The sequence below is a fragment of the Sciurus vulgaris genome, assembly GCF_902686455.1.
Source record: "Sciurus vulgaris genome assembly, chromosome: 3".
Taxonomy (NCBI): domain Eukaryota; kingdom Metazoa; phylum Chordata; class Mammalia; order Rodentia; family Sciuridae; genus Sciurus; species Sciurus vulgaris.
The window spans coordinates 24,445,933-24,459,318 of record NC_136463.1 but is presented as its reverse complement, the minus strand read 5'-3'; the positions used below and the strand labels follow the sequence as shown (position 1 = coordinate 24,459,318).

General features: G+C 44.6%; 2 protein-coding genes across 2 annotated transcripts; both read right to left on the bottom strand.

The window, feature by feature from the left end:
* Positions 1–907: 907 nt before the first annotated feature.
* Positions 908–5,505, bottom strand: SPMAP1 (sperm microtubule associated protein 1). The gene is made up of 3 exons (XM_079135408.1): positions 3,655–5,505; positions 1,984–2,083; positions 908–1,165 (listed from the first exon to the last, which is right to left on the bottom strand). Exons 1-3 carry the CDS (start codon positions 3,871–3,873, stop codon positions 1,008–1,010), a joined length of 477 nt encoding a protein of 158 aa, XP_078991534.1. The 5' UTR covers positions 3,874–5,505; the 3' UTR covers positions 908–1,007.
* Positions 5,506–5,645: 140 nt separating this feature from the next.
* On the bottom strand, positions 5,646–11,597 carry RPL23 (ribosomal protein L23). Its single transcript, XM_079135407.1, has 6 exons — positions 11,520–11,597; positions 10,892–10,975; positions 10,460–10,588; positions 6,820–6,933; positions 6,422–6,679; positions 5,646–6,391 (listed from the first exon to the last, which is right to left on the bottom strand). The coding sequence occupies exons 1-5, from the start codon at positions 11,530–11,532 to the stop codon at positions 6,597–6,599; spliced, it is 423 nt and encodes a 140-aa protein (XP_078991533.1). The 5' UTR covers positions 11,533–11,597; the 3' UTR covers positions 5,646–6,391; positions 6,422–6,596.
* Between the last annotated feature and the right edge of the window lie 1,789 nt (positions 11,598–13,386).

Below are 13,386 nucleotides of genomic sequence, written 5' to 3'. Positions count from 1 at the left end.
TTTGAGAAACTGAGCAGGAGGCTGAGGCAGGAGGATCTCAAGTTTGTAGGTCAGCCTCAGCAAATCAGTGAGACCCTCTCTCCAAATAAAAATAAAAAGGACTGGGGGTGTAGTTTCGTGGTAGAATACCCCCGAGTTCAATTCCCAGTACTAAATAAATAAAAAGCACCTAGTATCACCTTGTTCTCTCCCTGCCTCTTGATGACTTGAGAGTAGAAAGGAGATCTGAATGTTGGCTTTGTTTTGCTTTTTTTGTTTTGTTTTGTTTGGGTACTAGGGATTGAACCCAGGGACACCTTTCCTTCAAGCTATATTCCCAGCCCTTTATATTCTTTGAGATAGGGTCTTACTAAGTTGCTTAGGGTCTCACTAAACTGCTGAATTTTCAATCCTCCTGCCTCTCAGCCTCCCAAGTTGCTAGGATTACTAGCATATACCACCATGCCTGGCAAGATCTCAATTTTCTGGAAGGAATGATGACAGATTAGGAAATCCTCCTCAAGGCAACCAAGGTCCAAGCCCTTTGGTCCCATTGCCAACTCTGTTCTTCATAGAACCAGTACCCAGTTTCTGACTTCATACTGCTTCTGATCTGCTACTGATACCTGGGGAAGTGTTTCATTGAAGGTTAAGAGTGAGGTTTCCAGGGATGGAGGCAGGGGTAGCTCAGTGGCTGAGTACTGGTCTAGCATGTACAGGACCTGGGTTTAATCCAAAACAAAACTAGTATGGTTCCTTCTGATCATGCCAGCAAATGAGAACTGCGGCCTCTCAGTGGCATGGAGTGCTAGGATGTAGGCCCAAGAAACCCTGGTTCCTCTCCTCTCCAGAGTCAGAGAAGTTGAGGACAGAGGAGCTCATTTGTTCCCCTCCTCCAACCTTAGGGGAGAAACTGCACACACTTGGAGACACAAATAAAATTGTTTAATATAAAATATCATTAAGAGTTCATATAAACATCTTTCTTAGAAATTCAGGTCAAAGGCTGTAAAAAGGGAGCAATGCTGTCAGAAGAGAGGAAATTGGGTGATCTCCCCGAAGACAGATGTGTGATGGCGGAGAGATGGGGTGTTACGGCGGTAGCCAAACCTACCGTTGAACCCCATGGTCGGCTTCAAATTGACATTGTAGTGGTCATGCCCGGTCACCTGCTGGAGGGAATGCCCTTGGGGCAGAGACGGAGGCTGAACCATCATGCAGCACCCTCCTGCTTTCCCCATTCCCACATGCTGGAATGGAGTGCCCATTGTCACTCCACTCCCCATGCCCAGAGCTAAATATTCACTTCTCAAGGGTCCTGATCCTCTTGACTGAAAAGCCAAAGGCTGGTGAAGCCCAGGCAACAGCAGATCCTAGAAATCAAACCCACACCAGGAAGACTGGCAGGAGGATCCTGACTACATGTATTGTGACGGGAAGGGCCAGAGGCTTCTGAGCTTAGCTGAACTTGCCTTGTTCCCCAGAGATGTGAGAATTTTGTATCCTTGCCTCTGACCCGTATGGAGAAAAGAAATGAGATCAATTTGGCCAAATGATGCAAAGGACCACGTGAGTAGCATGTGGCCGAAGGATGGTGGAGTGGGGGTGGAGGTAGGGTGCACACTGCCAGAAAAATCTCTCGGCCTTCCCTTTTCCATTGTTGCTATCAAGCCTGGAAAATACGACACGGTCTGCTCAGGGAGTAATGTGGGGGACACGGGCATTTGAGTAGACAGAGAGAAATTTCAGATCCAGCTCAGTCCTTCTTAGCAAATCATTTTCATGCAACATGCCTGTTTCCCCAGCAGTAACCTGGGGATAGTGTGAGGGTAAAAGACACCTGGCATACAGGAAGTGGTCACATGAGAAGAAAACCTGGGAGGATGCAATTCCTGGGCCTCTTTCCCCCAGGCCTCCCTGTGACCTGCTTTTTCTCTCTGAATTGTGGGGTGCATACTACTCTTAGTGGGACCATGTGACACTGGACAGCGAGATGGCACTTGCCTGCCCCTGCCCAGTTTCTTCTGTTGAGATATCTCTGTCCTTGCCCGAAAATGTGGAAATAATCTACTATCCAGCCATCCCTTCCTGTACCGCCATGATCCTGAAAACAAGGAAGAAAATATAGAAGACTGTCAGATATCATGTCCAGAAGTATACAGTGCAAATCCCTGGGGCTTGTTGAGAAAGAGATTAGAGTCAGGGGTAACTGGTGACAGATTAGATATACTTAATGACCAGTGCGCAGTACAAGAGCTTGCAGTGTAGGGCTCAGCGTCTTCTCTTCTGCCACACATACTGGATTCCAACTCCAGCTTTGCCCTAGCAAGCTGTGACCCTGGGTCAATTGCAGTTTTTTTTTTTTTTTTTAATCCGGACCCTCAGTTTCCTCATCACTAAAAGGAGGATTGCTACGAGATTCAAGTTATTTATTTAAGATAAAGGGCCTGGCATAGTACAGACTTCATACACATCATCTTTATTTAAAAAAAATAATGGTAACCACAAATGGTGGGGGAGGTTGTTTCTTTTGGGTACTGGAGATTTATTCCAGGGGCAATTTACCACTGAGGTACCTCCCCAGCCCCTTTTATTTTTTATTTTGAGACAGGATCTCACTTAGCACCACTCTAAGTTGCTGAGGTTGCCTGGAACTTGTGATCCTCCAGGCTTCAGAGTCGCTGAGTACAGGTGGTGTCACACAACTGCACAAAAAAATTTTTTTTGTTACCAATGATTGAACCGAGGGACGCTTAACCACTGAGCCACATCCCCAGTCCTCTTTATATTTTACTTAGAGACAGGGTCTTGCTAAGTTACTTAGGCCTTGCTAAGGTGCTGAGGCTGGCTTTGAACTTGCAATCCTCCTCCTGCCTCAGCATTCCGAGCCATTAGGATTATAGGAGTGTGCTACCACACCTGGCACACAAATGGTGATTTTGATGATTAAAGAATATCTTTAAAATCAAGCATGCAGAGCAGGCAACATAGTGAGGGAGGACCCCCGCCCCAACCCATCGAGAGGAGGAAAAAAAAAAAAAAAAGAAAAGGCAGCATTACTGGGGAAAAAATGGAGCCATCAGCCACCAGACTAAGAATCTTATGTCCCTGGAAATTGCTGCTGGTTCAGGTGGTTTGGGGAGTCCTCAGAATACGCAGGGTGGGGTGTTCCTCCCTCTTCTGCCCAGGAGAGCGAGCCCCACTCCTGCAACTGTGACCACCTAGGACCGCAGGCTCCTGGCCCACCGGTCAAGATAGTTCCCTTTGTCTTGCTCAAGGTCACAGGATATTTTTGCGGTTTTGGAGGATTTGCAATGTCGCTCTAAAGAGCAGGCCTGTGGATTCACACAGGACAATGAAACGGATTCACTGAGGAAAGGAAGACTTTGAAAGCCCTATCCCCTTGTCACAGACACCTGAAATGAGACCATCCTGCGGCTCAGGGGTAGAAGGGGTTCCGGTGAGCTCCGTGAGCTTGTGCTCAATACCTGCCTCCGCCCTCGACCACCTGCAGCTAACACAGCCCGAGGGTGGGGGGAGGGGTGGGGTGGAAGAGGAGGCCTCCTCTGCACTGAGAGCGCTGCCTTGACTCTCGGATTTGCGGAGGTGCGAATCTGGGAAATCCGTGTGCTACCAGGGCAGCAATCACAGGCTCCTCTGGAAAGCTCCCCGTACCTGCTGAGTTTTCCGCAAAATGGGCGGAACCACGTGGCTCTGGAAGTACCGGTGCGCATGGTAGTCCTGCTGTGCGTTGTAGGGCGGAATCGCAGACCACAGTTTGGGTTTCGTGTAGCCGTAGGCGCGAGCCACTGTGCTCACGGCTACCCCATCCAAAATAAAACCCTTCTCCAGCCGCAGAGGACACTCGTAAAAGTGCGCCATCCCAACCTCCATGGACTCTTTGGGTCTTTCTGGTGGAAATGAGGGCCCTTGATGGGAGTTCCCCGGCGCATTGTTACGTGGTGACAAGGGCTCCCTCTGCGACACAAACCCTATTGTCCCCCTCACCCTGCATTGACGGGGTAGGTGGGGAAAGTTGCTTGCATATAGCCCTGAGATGGACACTGAAGTGGGGAGTACACTGCTTGAATGGGGGAGGTTTGAGAGCACTCGGGCTCAGCTCCCCAAGTTTTTCTTTAAGGTGGGTCCTCTGTCCCCATGCTTATTACACTCTCCCCAGCTGAAGTCCATTGCAAAGTCCTATAACTGACCAGAAGGGTTTCAGAAAGCTATCTACTCACAACTCTTATTTTACAGACGTACAAATTAAAGCTTAGAAAACTTTTCCAAATCCAGAGCCACACGCATTCCCGTCTCCTGACTTCCAGTCAATCCACCAGGCACCCCACCCCAATTACTGTTTTTGGTATTGGGGTTTGAATTCAGAGGTGCTTTATCACTGGACTCTATCCCCAGTCCTTTGAGAGAAGGCCCCAAATTGCAGAGGCTGGCCTCAGATTCGTAACCCCGCCTCATCCTTCAGAACTGTTGCAACTACAGGCAAGAGCCAACCACTCCAGTCCCCATTATTCTTACTCATTCTCTTAAACAAAAAAGAATAGGCCCATGGCAGCGGTGGTTCATACCTGTAATCCCAATGACTTGGGGATCTGCAGCAATAGATCTCAAGTTGAGCCCGCCTCAGCAATTCAATGAGGCCCTGGGCCACTAGGTGAAGTCTCAAAAAATTAAAAGGGCTTGGGGGTATAGCTCAGTAATAAAGCACTCCTGGGTTCAACCCCCAGTACAAAAAAAAAAAAACAAAAACAAGACCAAACATGTGGACACAATGACATATTTTTCATCTAATTTCTTACATATAGAATGTAAAAAAATATTCAGTTGTTATGACTACTGGTGATGCCCATTTTAATATCCCCAATTCCCCTCCCAAAACAAACCCTTAGCACCTTCTACAAATTTATTTGCTCCTCACTACTTAACCTCATTTGATTGATGACAACAGGTTCAAGACAGGACTTGCTGGGAGTTTTTTTGGTACCAAAGGTTGAACCCAGGGGCACTTAACCAGAGCCACATCCCCAGCCCCCTTTTTTTTTTTTTTTTTTTTTATTGGTAGGCCTCACTAAGTTTCTGAGACTGACTTTGAATTTATGATCCTCCTACCTCAGCCTCCCAAACTGCTGGGATTACAGGCACGCACCACTGTACCCAGCTGTTATATCCACTGTTAATATCGTCATCCTGAGCAAGCAGGAGACCCTGGGTTCAAGCCCCAGCACAGCCAAAACAAAAAACAAAAAAAAACTGTCATCATGAAAATGTGTTCTTGCACATTAGGAAAAGGTCACTTTGAAGGACGGCCACAGGTGGGGCACAGTAGTGCTTGCCTGCAATCTAGCGACCCAGGAGGCTGAGGCACGATTTTCAATTCAAAGCTAGGCTTAGGAATTTAGGGAGAACCTGCCTCAAAATAAAAAAATTAGGGTTAGGGTTGTGGCTCAGTGGTAGAGCACTCACCTAGTACATGAGGCGCTGAGTTCAATTCTCAGCACCACATAATTATAATACATTTGATATATTAAAATAAATTCATCAACTAAAAATTATATAAAAATTAAAACGTATAAAAAATTTAAAGGGCTAGGAATGTGGCTTAGTGGTTAAGTACCCAAATACAAAAAAATCGATGCAGTTAATACACGTACAAACGAGTACAATGGCATATGCCTTTAATTCCAGTGACTCCAGAGGCTATCCTCCTGAATTTACCTAAACATTAATCACATCCCCACCCCTTTTTATGAAAGGATCTTGCTAAGTTGCTTAAGTCTTCACTAAATTGCTGGGGCTGATTTTAAACTTGAGATCCTCCTGCCTTAGCCTCTGAAGTCACTGGAATTACAGGAGTACACAACTGTGACTGGCTCAGGGACCTGTCTTAAAATGAAAAAGGGACAGGGATGTAGTTCAGCGGTAAAAGCACCACTGGGTTCAATCCCCAGTGGTAGTGAAATTTTTGGTGGCTTAATTAGGGGTATTGAAGTTCAGAAGCAGAGCAGGCTCCTAGTGTGCATAAAAGCCTTGAGTTTGAACCCCAACACCAAAAACTAATAAAACTACAGGTGAGACAACTATGATCAAGTAGTCCATGAAGACAGTAAGCCACGTGTGATGCCAAGAGACTATACTCAAATGTCTTGGGAGGCTGAGGCAGAAGGATATCAAGTGCAAGGCCAACCTAGGCAACTAAAGAGAGACCTGGTCTCAAAGTAAAAAAATAAAAAGGGCCGGGTATGTAGCTCAGTACTAGGTGTGCCCCTGGGTTCAAACACAAAAAGGAAATATAGCAACTGTAAATTGCCAAAAGTTCTATAAGCACACAGAAAGCAAGGACTGTATCTTCACACATGCCCAGTTTGTATTTAACAGTTTCTTCTCACAAAGCAAACTGTAAAATTAAGAGGTGTCAAGAAAAAACAAAGAAATAAACAGGCAAGCAGTGGGAGAAAACACTTCTTTTTTTTTTTTGGGTGCTGGGGATCGAACTCGGGGTCTTGTGCTTACAAGGCAAGCACTCTACCGACTGAGCAATCTCCCCAGCCCCAGAGAAAACATTTCTTAATGGACATTATTTTTACAAACACACTGGAGAATCATGCAATGCTGCCTGCATTGGAAGCAATCCTGGGCCACAAGTCTGCACACTCCTTTGCAACTGGTCCTGTGATGGCAGATCCTGCATTTAAAAAAAAAAAAAAAAAAAGACAAAACAGGTAAGACAAAGGGTCCTTGCCTGTACGCCTAGACCAGAGTTAAATCACTAGCACCCACCCTCAGATATCTATGAATGACATGGAGTGTTTTCTTTTTTCTTACCTTTCATTTCACCCTTATTGTTTACTATGACTCCTGCATTATCTTCAAAATAAAGAAAAACACCGTCTTTTCTCCTGTATGACTTTCGTTGTCGAATTACCACTGCTGGATGTACTAAGGGGGAGAAAGGACAGCAGTCATTAACCTGTCAAGTCCCAGAGCCAGCACAGAAGCAAGCAACATATTTTTCGGGACAGAAGGTATCCCCATCTTTAGCTTTTCAATTCCTAAAGGGGCAAGAGACAATGCAAACACCAAACACCCTCTCACATTTTCTATTATGCTAAGTGAAATAGGACAAGCCCAAAAAACCAAAGGCTGAATGTGTTCTCTGGTAAGTACATGACACTATATAATGATGGGGGGTGGTGGGGGAAGAGAAGAATGAAGGAACTTTGAATGGTGTGGACGAAAAAGGGGTGGAGGGGGTGGGGATGGAAAAACAGTAGAATGAAACACAGAATTACCCCGTATATATGTATGATTACATGAGTGGCGTGAATATACATTGTGTACAACCATAGAAATGAACAAAGTTGTACCCCTTTTGTGTACCATGAATCAAAATGTGTCTGTAAAAATAAAAAATATAAAAAAAAAAAAAAAAAAAAAAAAAAAAAAACTGAGGCTGAAGAAATAGCTCCTGTTGGAGAGCGCTCACCTAGCATGCGTAAGGGCCACAGTTCGAATCCCTGGTGCCTCAGAGGAAAACAAAACAAAACAATGCCAGCATTTTCTTAAAACATTAAATTTGTACTCTTTTGGAGGGACAAATAGTAACAAACTTGTTAAGCACCGTCTACACTTTACCTAACCTGTGGGTACTATTAAGATCCCAACAAAGTATTGGGGACCACACGCAGTGGAAGGTCAAGCTATTGGCCCCTCATCAAGCAATATTCTACATAGTATATATTTCCCCAAACTACATTTAAAAGTATAAATACCTTGATCTAAAACTTACTGCTTCCAAGAATTCATTGGAATTGAAGACTGATTTAATTTTGGTAACTAAGGATTGATCCCAGGGCATTTTACTACTGAGCTACATCCCCAGTCTTTCCATTTGAGACAGGGTCTCACTACATTGCTAAAGCTGGCCTTGACCTTGCAATCCTGCCTCAGTCTCCCAAGTTGCTGGTATTAGAATCATTTACCAATGTGCACAGCAATAAAAATTTATTAACCACGTGTCTGTCAGCTTTTACAAATACAAACTCATTTACATGCCAGTATTCCCAAAGAAAACCTGTAACTGCCAGTTTGCACGTGCACACACTCCTTGAATATACTAAGTATATTCAGAATCCTGACCATACTCTACCTTATGACTTTCTAACTATTTAACTGTAGGTGATATATATGCATGTGTCTGCAGTACTGGGGATCTAACCAAGGGCCTCATACACACTAGAGATGTGCTCTACCACTGAGCTCTATCCCAGCACTTTTTATAACATTTTAATACGACAGGGTCAAAGTTGCCCAAGCTGTCCAAACTCAGGATCTTCCTGCCTCAGCCTCCTCAGTGGCTACGGTTACAGCCACGTGGAATCCTGCCTGGCTATATACGTTGGCTCAATAAAACAAAAACTTGGAAGCAGTCTAACTAGCCTGTGGCACAGGTATAACAGAAAGCTGTGCAACCACTCAAACTTAATACAGCTTCTTACATACAAGACAGTTAATTGTGAAGCAAGAGCAGGTTGTGGGATGGCAATGGTGCAAATACAAAACCTTTATGTGTAGCTGGACATGCAGGTACAACATGCCTGTAATCTGTCACTTGGGAGGCTCTCAAGTTCAAGCAAGTTCTCAGCAACTTAGGGAGGCCCTATCTCAAAAATCGTAAAAAAGAAAAAGGAAAAGGGGTATGTTACACAGTGGTTAAGCCCCACTAGGTTCAATACCCAGTACAAAAACAAAACCCACCTCCCCGCACTAGGGCTTAAGATACAGATCTTGACTAGCAAGTATCAGGTTCTGCGTTCAATCCCTAGCAACACACACACACACACACAACCTATCTGCACTAAGGTCAAAGACACTTCCAGATCCTCAGGATGAAGCACCATCATGAGGTGCTTGAGAAAACTACTGAATCACATACAGTTGTGTTTAAAATTTGACAGATATCAGCTCAGACCTCAAGTTACTGAATATTCTGGAGTTTGAAATTTTTTTCAAGGTAATTAATTAGGGCTAGGGATGAAGACTGGTGGTAGAGCACTTGTCCAGCATGCACCAGGCTGTGAATTTAATCCCCAGTACCACAATCAATCAAATTCCATTTTCACAAAAAATAAATAAAAATTCTATTTTCACATTCAGAACCAAACACTGGAAATACGAAGACAGAGATTCTGTTTTTTAAGGCCAAGTACCAGACAAAGGTTCTGCCCCCACTTTCTATATTTCTGTACCTGTTGTGGGTATAAATGTATCCATTTGGCAGGCACAAAAATCAAAGATCAAAGACTAACAGAATTATAAATTCACAAATATTATTATTAAAACCATTAGTGCTATCTCTGGTCTGTCCCACCACTGACTTGAGACCAACATTATATCCTGCTACCAACTCATCCATCCAGTAAGGGCTGTATGCTCTGCTCTTCTCTGATAGCTCCCCAGGCCACCAGTCAGACCCAGGAAGCATTTTGAGGAGTAAAAGGTCTTGCAGATGCATCCTTGTCCCCCCACAAAGTAATCAACACTTAGTCACAACCTGAGAGCTACCATGCCCAAGTGGTATACATAGTTCTGATCAAAAAATGTAATCCCCTGGATGTGGTGGGACACGCCTGTAATCCCAGTGGCTCAGGAGACTGAGGCACTAAGTAACTCAGTGAGACCCTGTCTCTAAACCCAGATAGCACAAGTGGGAAGTGCCCTGAGGTCTATCCTTTTAATTCATACACCTGGTGGGATGACTTTGTGGGGCAGGCCATGATCAAGTAAGTAACTGACTGACTCAAGCAGCAAGCTTAAAAGCCTATCTGAAATTTTGTGTTCACCTAGTGCTAGTAATAGAAAGAGATGCTCAGCACCTCACAACCATCTGAAAAAAATGGGAGTATCATTATTCCCATTAATAATAACAAAAAAGGGGCAGGGGACATAGCTCAGTAGGAAGAGTGCTTGCCTCACATGCACAAGGCCCTGGGTTCAATCCCCAGCACCACACAAAAAATGTGGTAATGTAAATATGAAAACTGTGATCTCACCTGCTCTAGATCTAAGCTGCACATATTCACTAAGTACCACTTTATATATTTGTAGCCAGGGAATCAGCAATGAATTAAAGACCTTTTCTTATAGAACTTTATAGGTAGTGTACATTTGTCTAATTTAGTTAGTTAAGGAAGTGGCAGGTTAAATAAGCCAGGACCTCAGTTTACATAGGAAGAACTTAAGTAGGCAAGTGAAAAGATGCTCCCAAGAGACTGAGGCACTAAGTAACTCAGTGAGACCCTGTCTCTAAACCCAGTTTAGAGTTTCAGGTATTTGTCTCACACTGCATCTGAAAGGAAAGCAAGCATTTAGAGGCCTTCAGAACATAAAATTACCGTTCCATTTTCCAATAAGTGGAGAAGAATCTCAATTATCCACAAGGAGGTGAGTATCCACATCTACTTACCCTTCTTTCTGAGCTCTGGTTTGCCCTTCTTGACTGTGGCCATCACCATGTCACCCACACCAGCAGCAGGAAGTCTGTTCAGCCGTCCCTTGATCCCCTTCACAGAGATGATATACAGATTTTTGGCTCCTATAAAAAGATATACAGAAAACCAATTTTTTGAGGGCCCATCAGGCATAAACACCCATATAAAATTCAAGTACTTCCAAATACTCTCCCTCCACAATGCCCAAAGCAATTACTCCTCAAGGTGGAACGGAAATCGTCGTGTCACACCACCGATTGAAGCAAAACAACACAACATGCTGCCACTTCACCCAAAAGCGGTGTTTTACTCTGCCCCTTCTTGACGGCTCGATGGGTCATTAACAAAAGGCCCACTGAGTGCTTTTAAAAGGGGGAGCGTAGCAGGGATGCAGCCAAAGGCCTCACCTGTGTTGTCAGCACAATTGATCACTGCTCCTACCGGAAGACCCAGGGAAATCCGGAATTTTGCACCGGAGGATCCACCACGTCCTATGGATAAGAAGGGAAACAAGATAAAGTGGTCACCGTGCAGACAGTTTCGAAGTTCCCTTTATTTTTTTCTCTCACCTGGGATTCCTTCCACGTACGCCCTCCCCACGTGCCACCCGGTTCTCACGGAATACACCCGATTCCTCACCATTACTATCCTTTCGTCGAGATTAAGGGGCCTGGACGACTCAATCCTCGCTCCACCTTTCACAAGCGCGAGTTCCTCCGGCAAGGTGGAAAAGGGCACAAGTCGCCCGAGCCGGGGTCTGACTCAAGTCAACTGTCCCCCCACTACTGTAGCTCTTCGCGGAGCGAGTACACTGGGTTCGTTCTAGAATCATGTCCAGATCCGGCCAGCTGAACGATCCAGCTCCCCCACCCGGCCACTTTGAGGACTCTTCCAGCACTCTCACAGCCCACCTCCTTTTCCTCCCTGGCCCGGAGAAAAGCAAAGCGCCCTGGCTGCCCAAGGCCGCCGCTCCCGGAAAGGCCAGCAGCCACCTTGAGACGGATGGAATAGGATGTCCTAAAGTCAAAAACTCACCTCGCTTCGACATCTTGAACGCCGGAAAAGGACGGAAAGGAAGTAGACACAAAGGACACTGGGATATGAACTTGATGCCCCGCCTATTCTCACCACGTGACTGAGGGCTAGCTAGTTAAATCTGCTTTCTCGCTCAGGGCGCTGCCTGATTACGTAATCAGTTTTGTAGCTCTAGCTGAGTGGGAGGTGGTGAGGTTGAGGTTTGCAGGAGCACATGGGACTCGAGGCTCCTGGCTAAGGAGTTCGAAAGTAGCTGGGGACACGGACCTATTGATCTGTTAGCTTACTCAGCACCCTCTTTTGAGCACTTCGTACATACCGAGCACTTTTCCGGATAGTAAGGATTCAAAAGTAATTCAAGCAATTTGTGTTATGTGGGGATTCGCAGGACAGAGGGCTGGGGGTGGGGCAAGAGCAAGCGTCAAAAGGTTTCATTGGCTTGTGGTACAACTGAGAACTGCTACTAAAGCGCTACAGATCGTTGGGTCTTTGTGTATTTGGAATCATACCATTCAACTTTTTACATGCATTGCTTTTTAAATTACCTATTGCCACAGCTTCAACTTTCCCCGGTTTTTTTTTTTACTTTTTTCCTTCCGTGGTTACATTCATTCAAGTGTTCATTGACATTCTAGCCAGGGCGTACATCATACATCAGATTACATCAGGGAACATAATAGACCAAATAGAGCAAGACTTATTATTATTTTTTAATCTTAAATGCAAGGATTTATCTAGAAATTGCAAAGGCAGGATCTATTCACATGATTCACAATGGAATTCCAAAAAATTCACATTCTGGCTCTTATGGAGCTTTCATTCTGACTGTAGAAGTGGAGGCAGAAAATCCTAACCCCAGCCCAATAGATAGTAGACACAAAATCCTAACCCTAACCCAATAAATAATAATTTTTAAAAATCGTATGTAGTATGTCAGATGGGGATAAGTATTATGAAAAAAACAGAAAATGATCAGGAGGTGGGGAGGCAAATTCCAAAAATCAAATAGGCAGGGTAGGCTTCATTGAAATTGACATTAGAGCACAGACTTGAAGGGGAGTGATTTACCTATCTGAAAGGAGGTCCAGATAGAGCCAAAGGCTAATGAGAAGCTGGAAGGCAGGAGTGAGTCTGAATCTTAATGAGAACCAGCGGGGAAGGCGAGTTACAGAATAGTTGGAGAAAGGGTCAGTAGTAATGAAACAAATGAAAAATAGTAAAGTATTTTTCAAAAGACATCCTAGAGCCGGGCAGGGTGGGCCACGTCTGTAATTCCAGCAGTTTGGTGGGATGCTGAGGCAGGAAGCTCTTGAGTTCAAAGCCAGTTTCAGCAATGTAGTGAGGCACTAAGCAACTCAGTGAGACCCTGTCTCTAAATAAAATACAAAAAAAGGACTGAGGACATGACTCAATGTTTAAATGCCCCCAGTTTAATCCGTGGTACCAAAAAAAAAAAAAAAAAATCCTAGAAATGAATCACATACAGCTTTGAAACCAGTATCAAATTGTGGCATTTACTTTGTGAAATGGGAGACGATAGCCTGATTTTAAGCAGAGGAGGAACAGGATGTGACTATATTTCAGAATATAAGAGCCCTCTTAGAGAGCTATTGCCCATGAGAGAAGGGACCGATAGTTTGCATTAGAATAGTAGCAGTGCAGGCAATGTAATGTGGTCCAATTGTGGATGTGTTTTGGATGTGGAGGCAACAAAATATGGACTGTTAAAGGGTCAAGATGTTTTCAAGAGTCAGGCATGATGGTGCATGCCTGAAATCCCAGCAGCACAGGAAGATCATAAATTCAAGGCCACCTTCAGCAATTTAACGAGGTCCTAAGCAACTTAGTGAGACCCTGTCTCAAAATT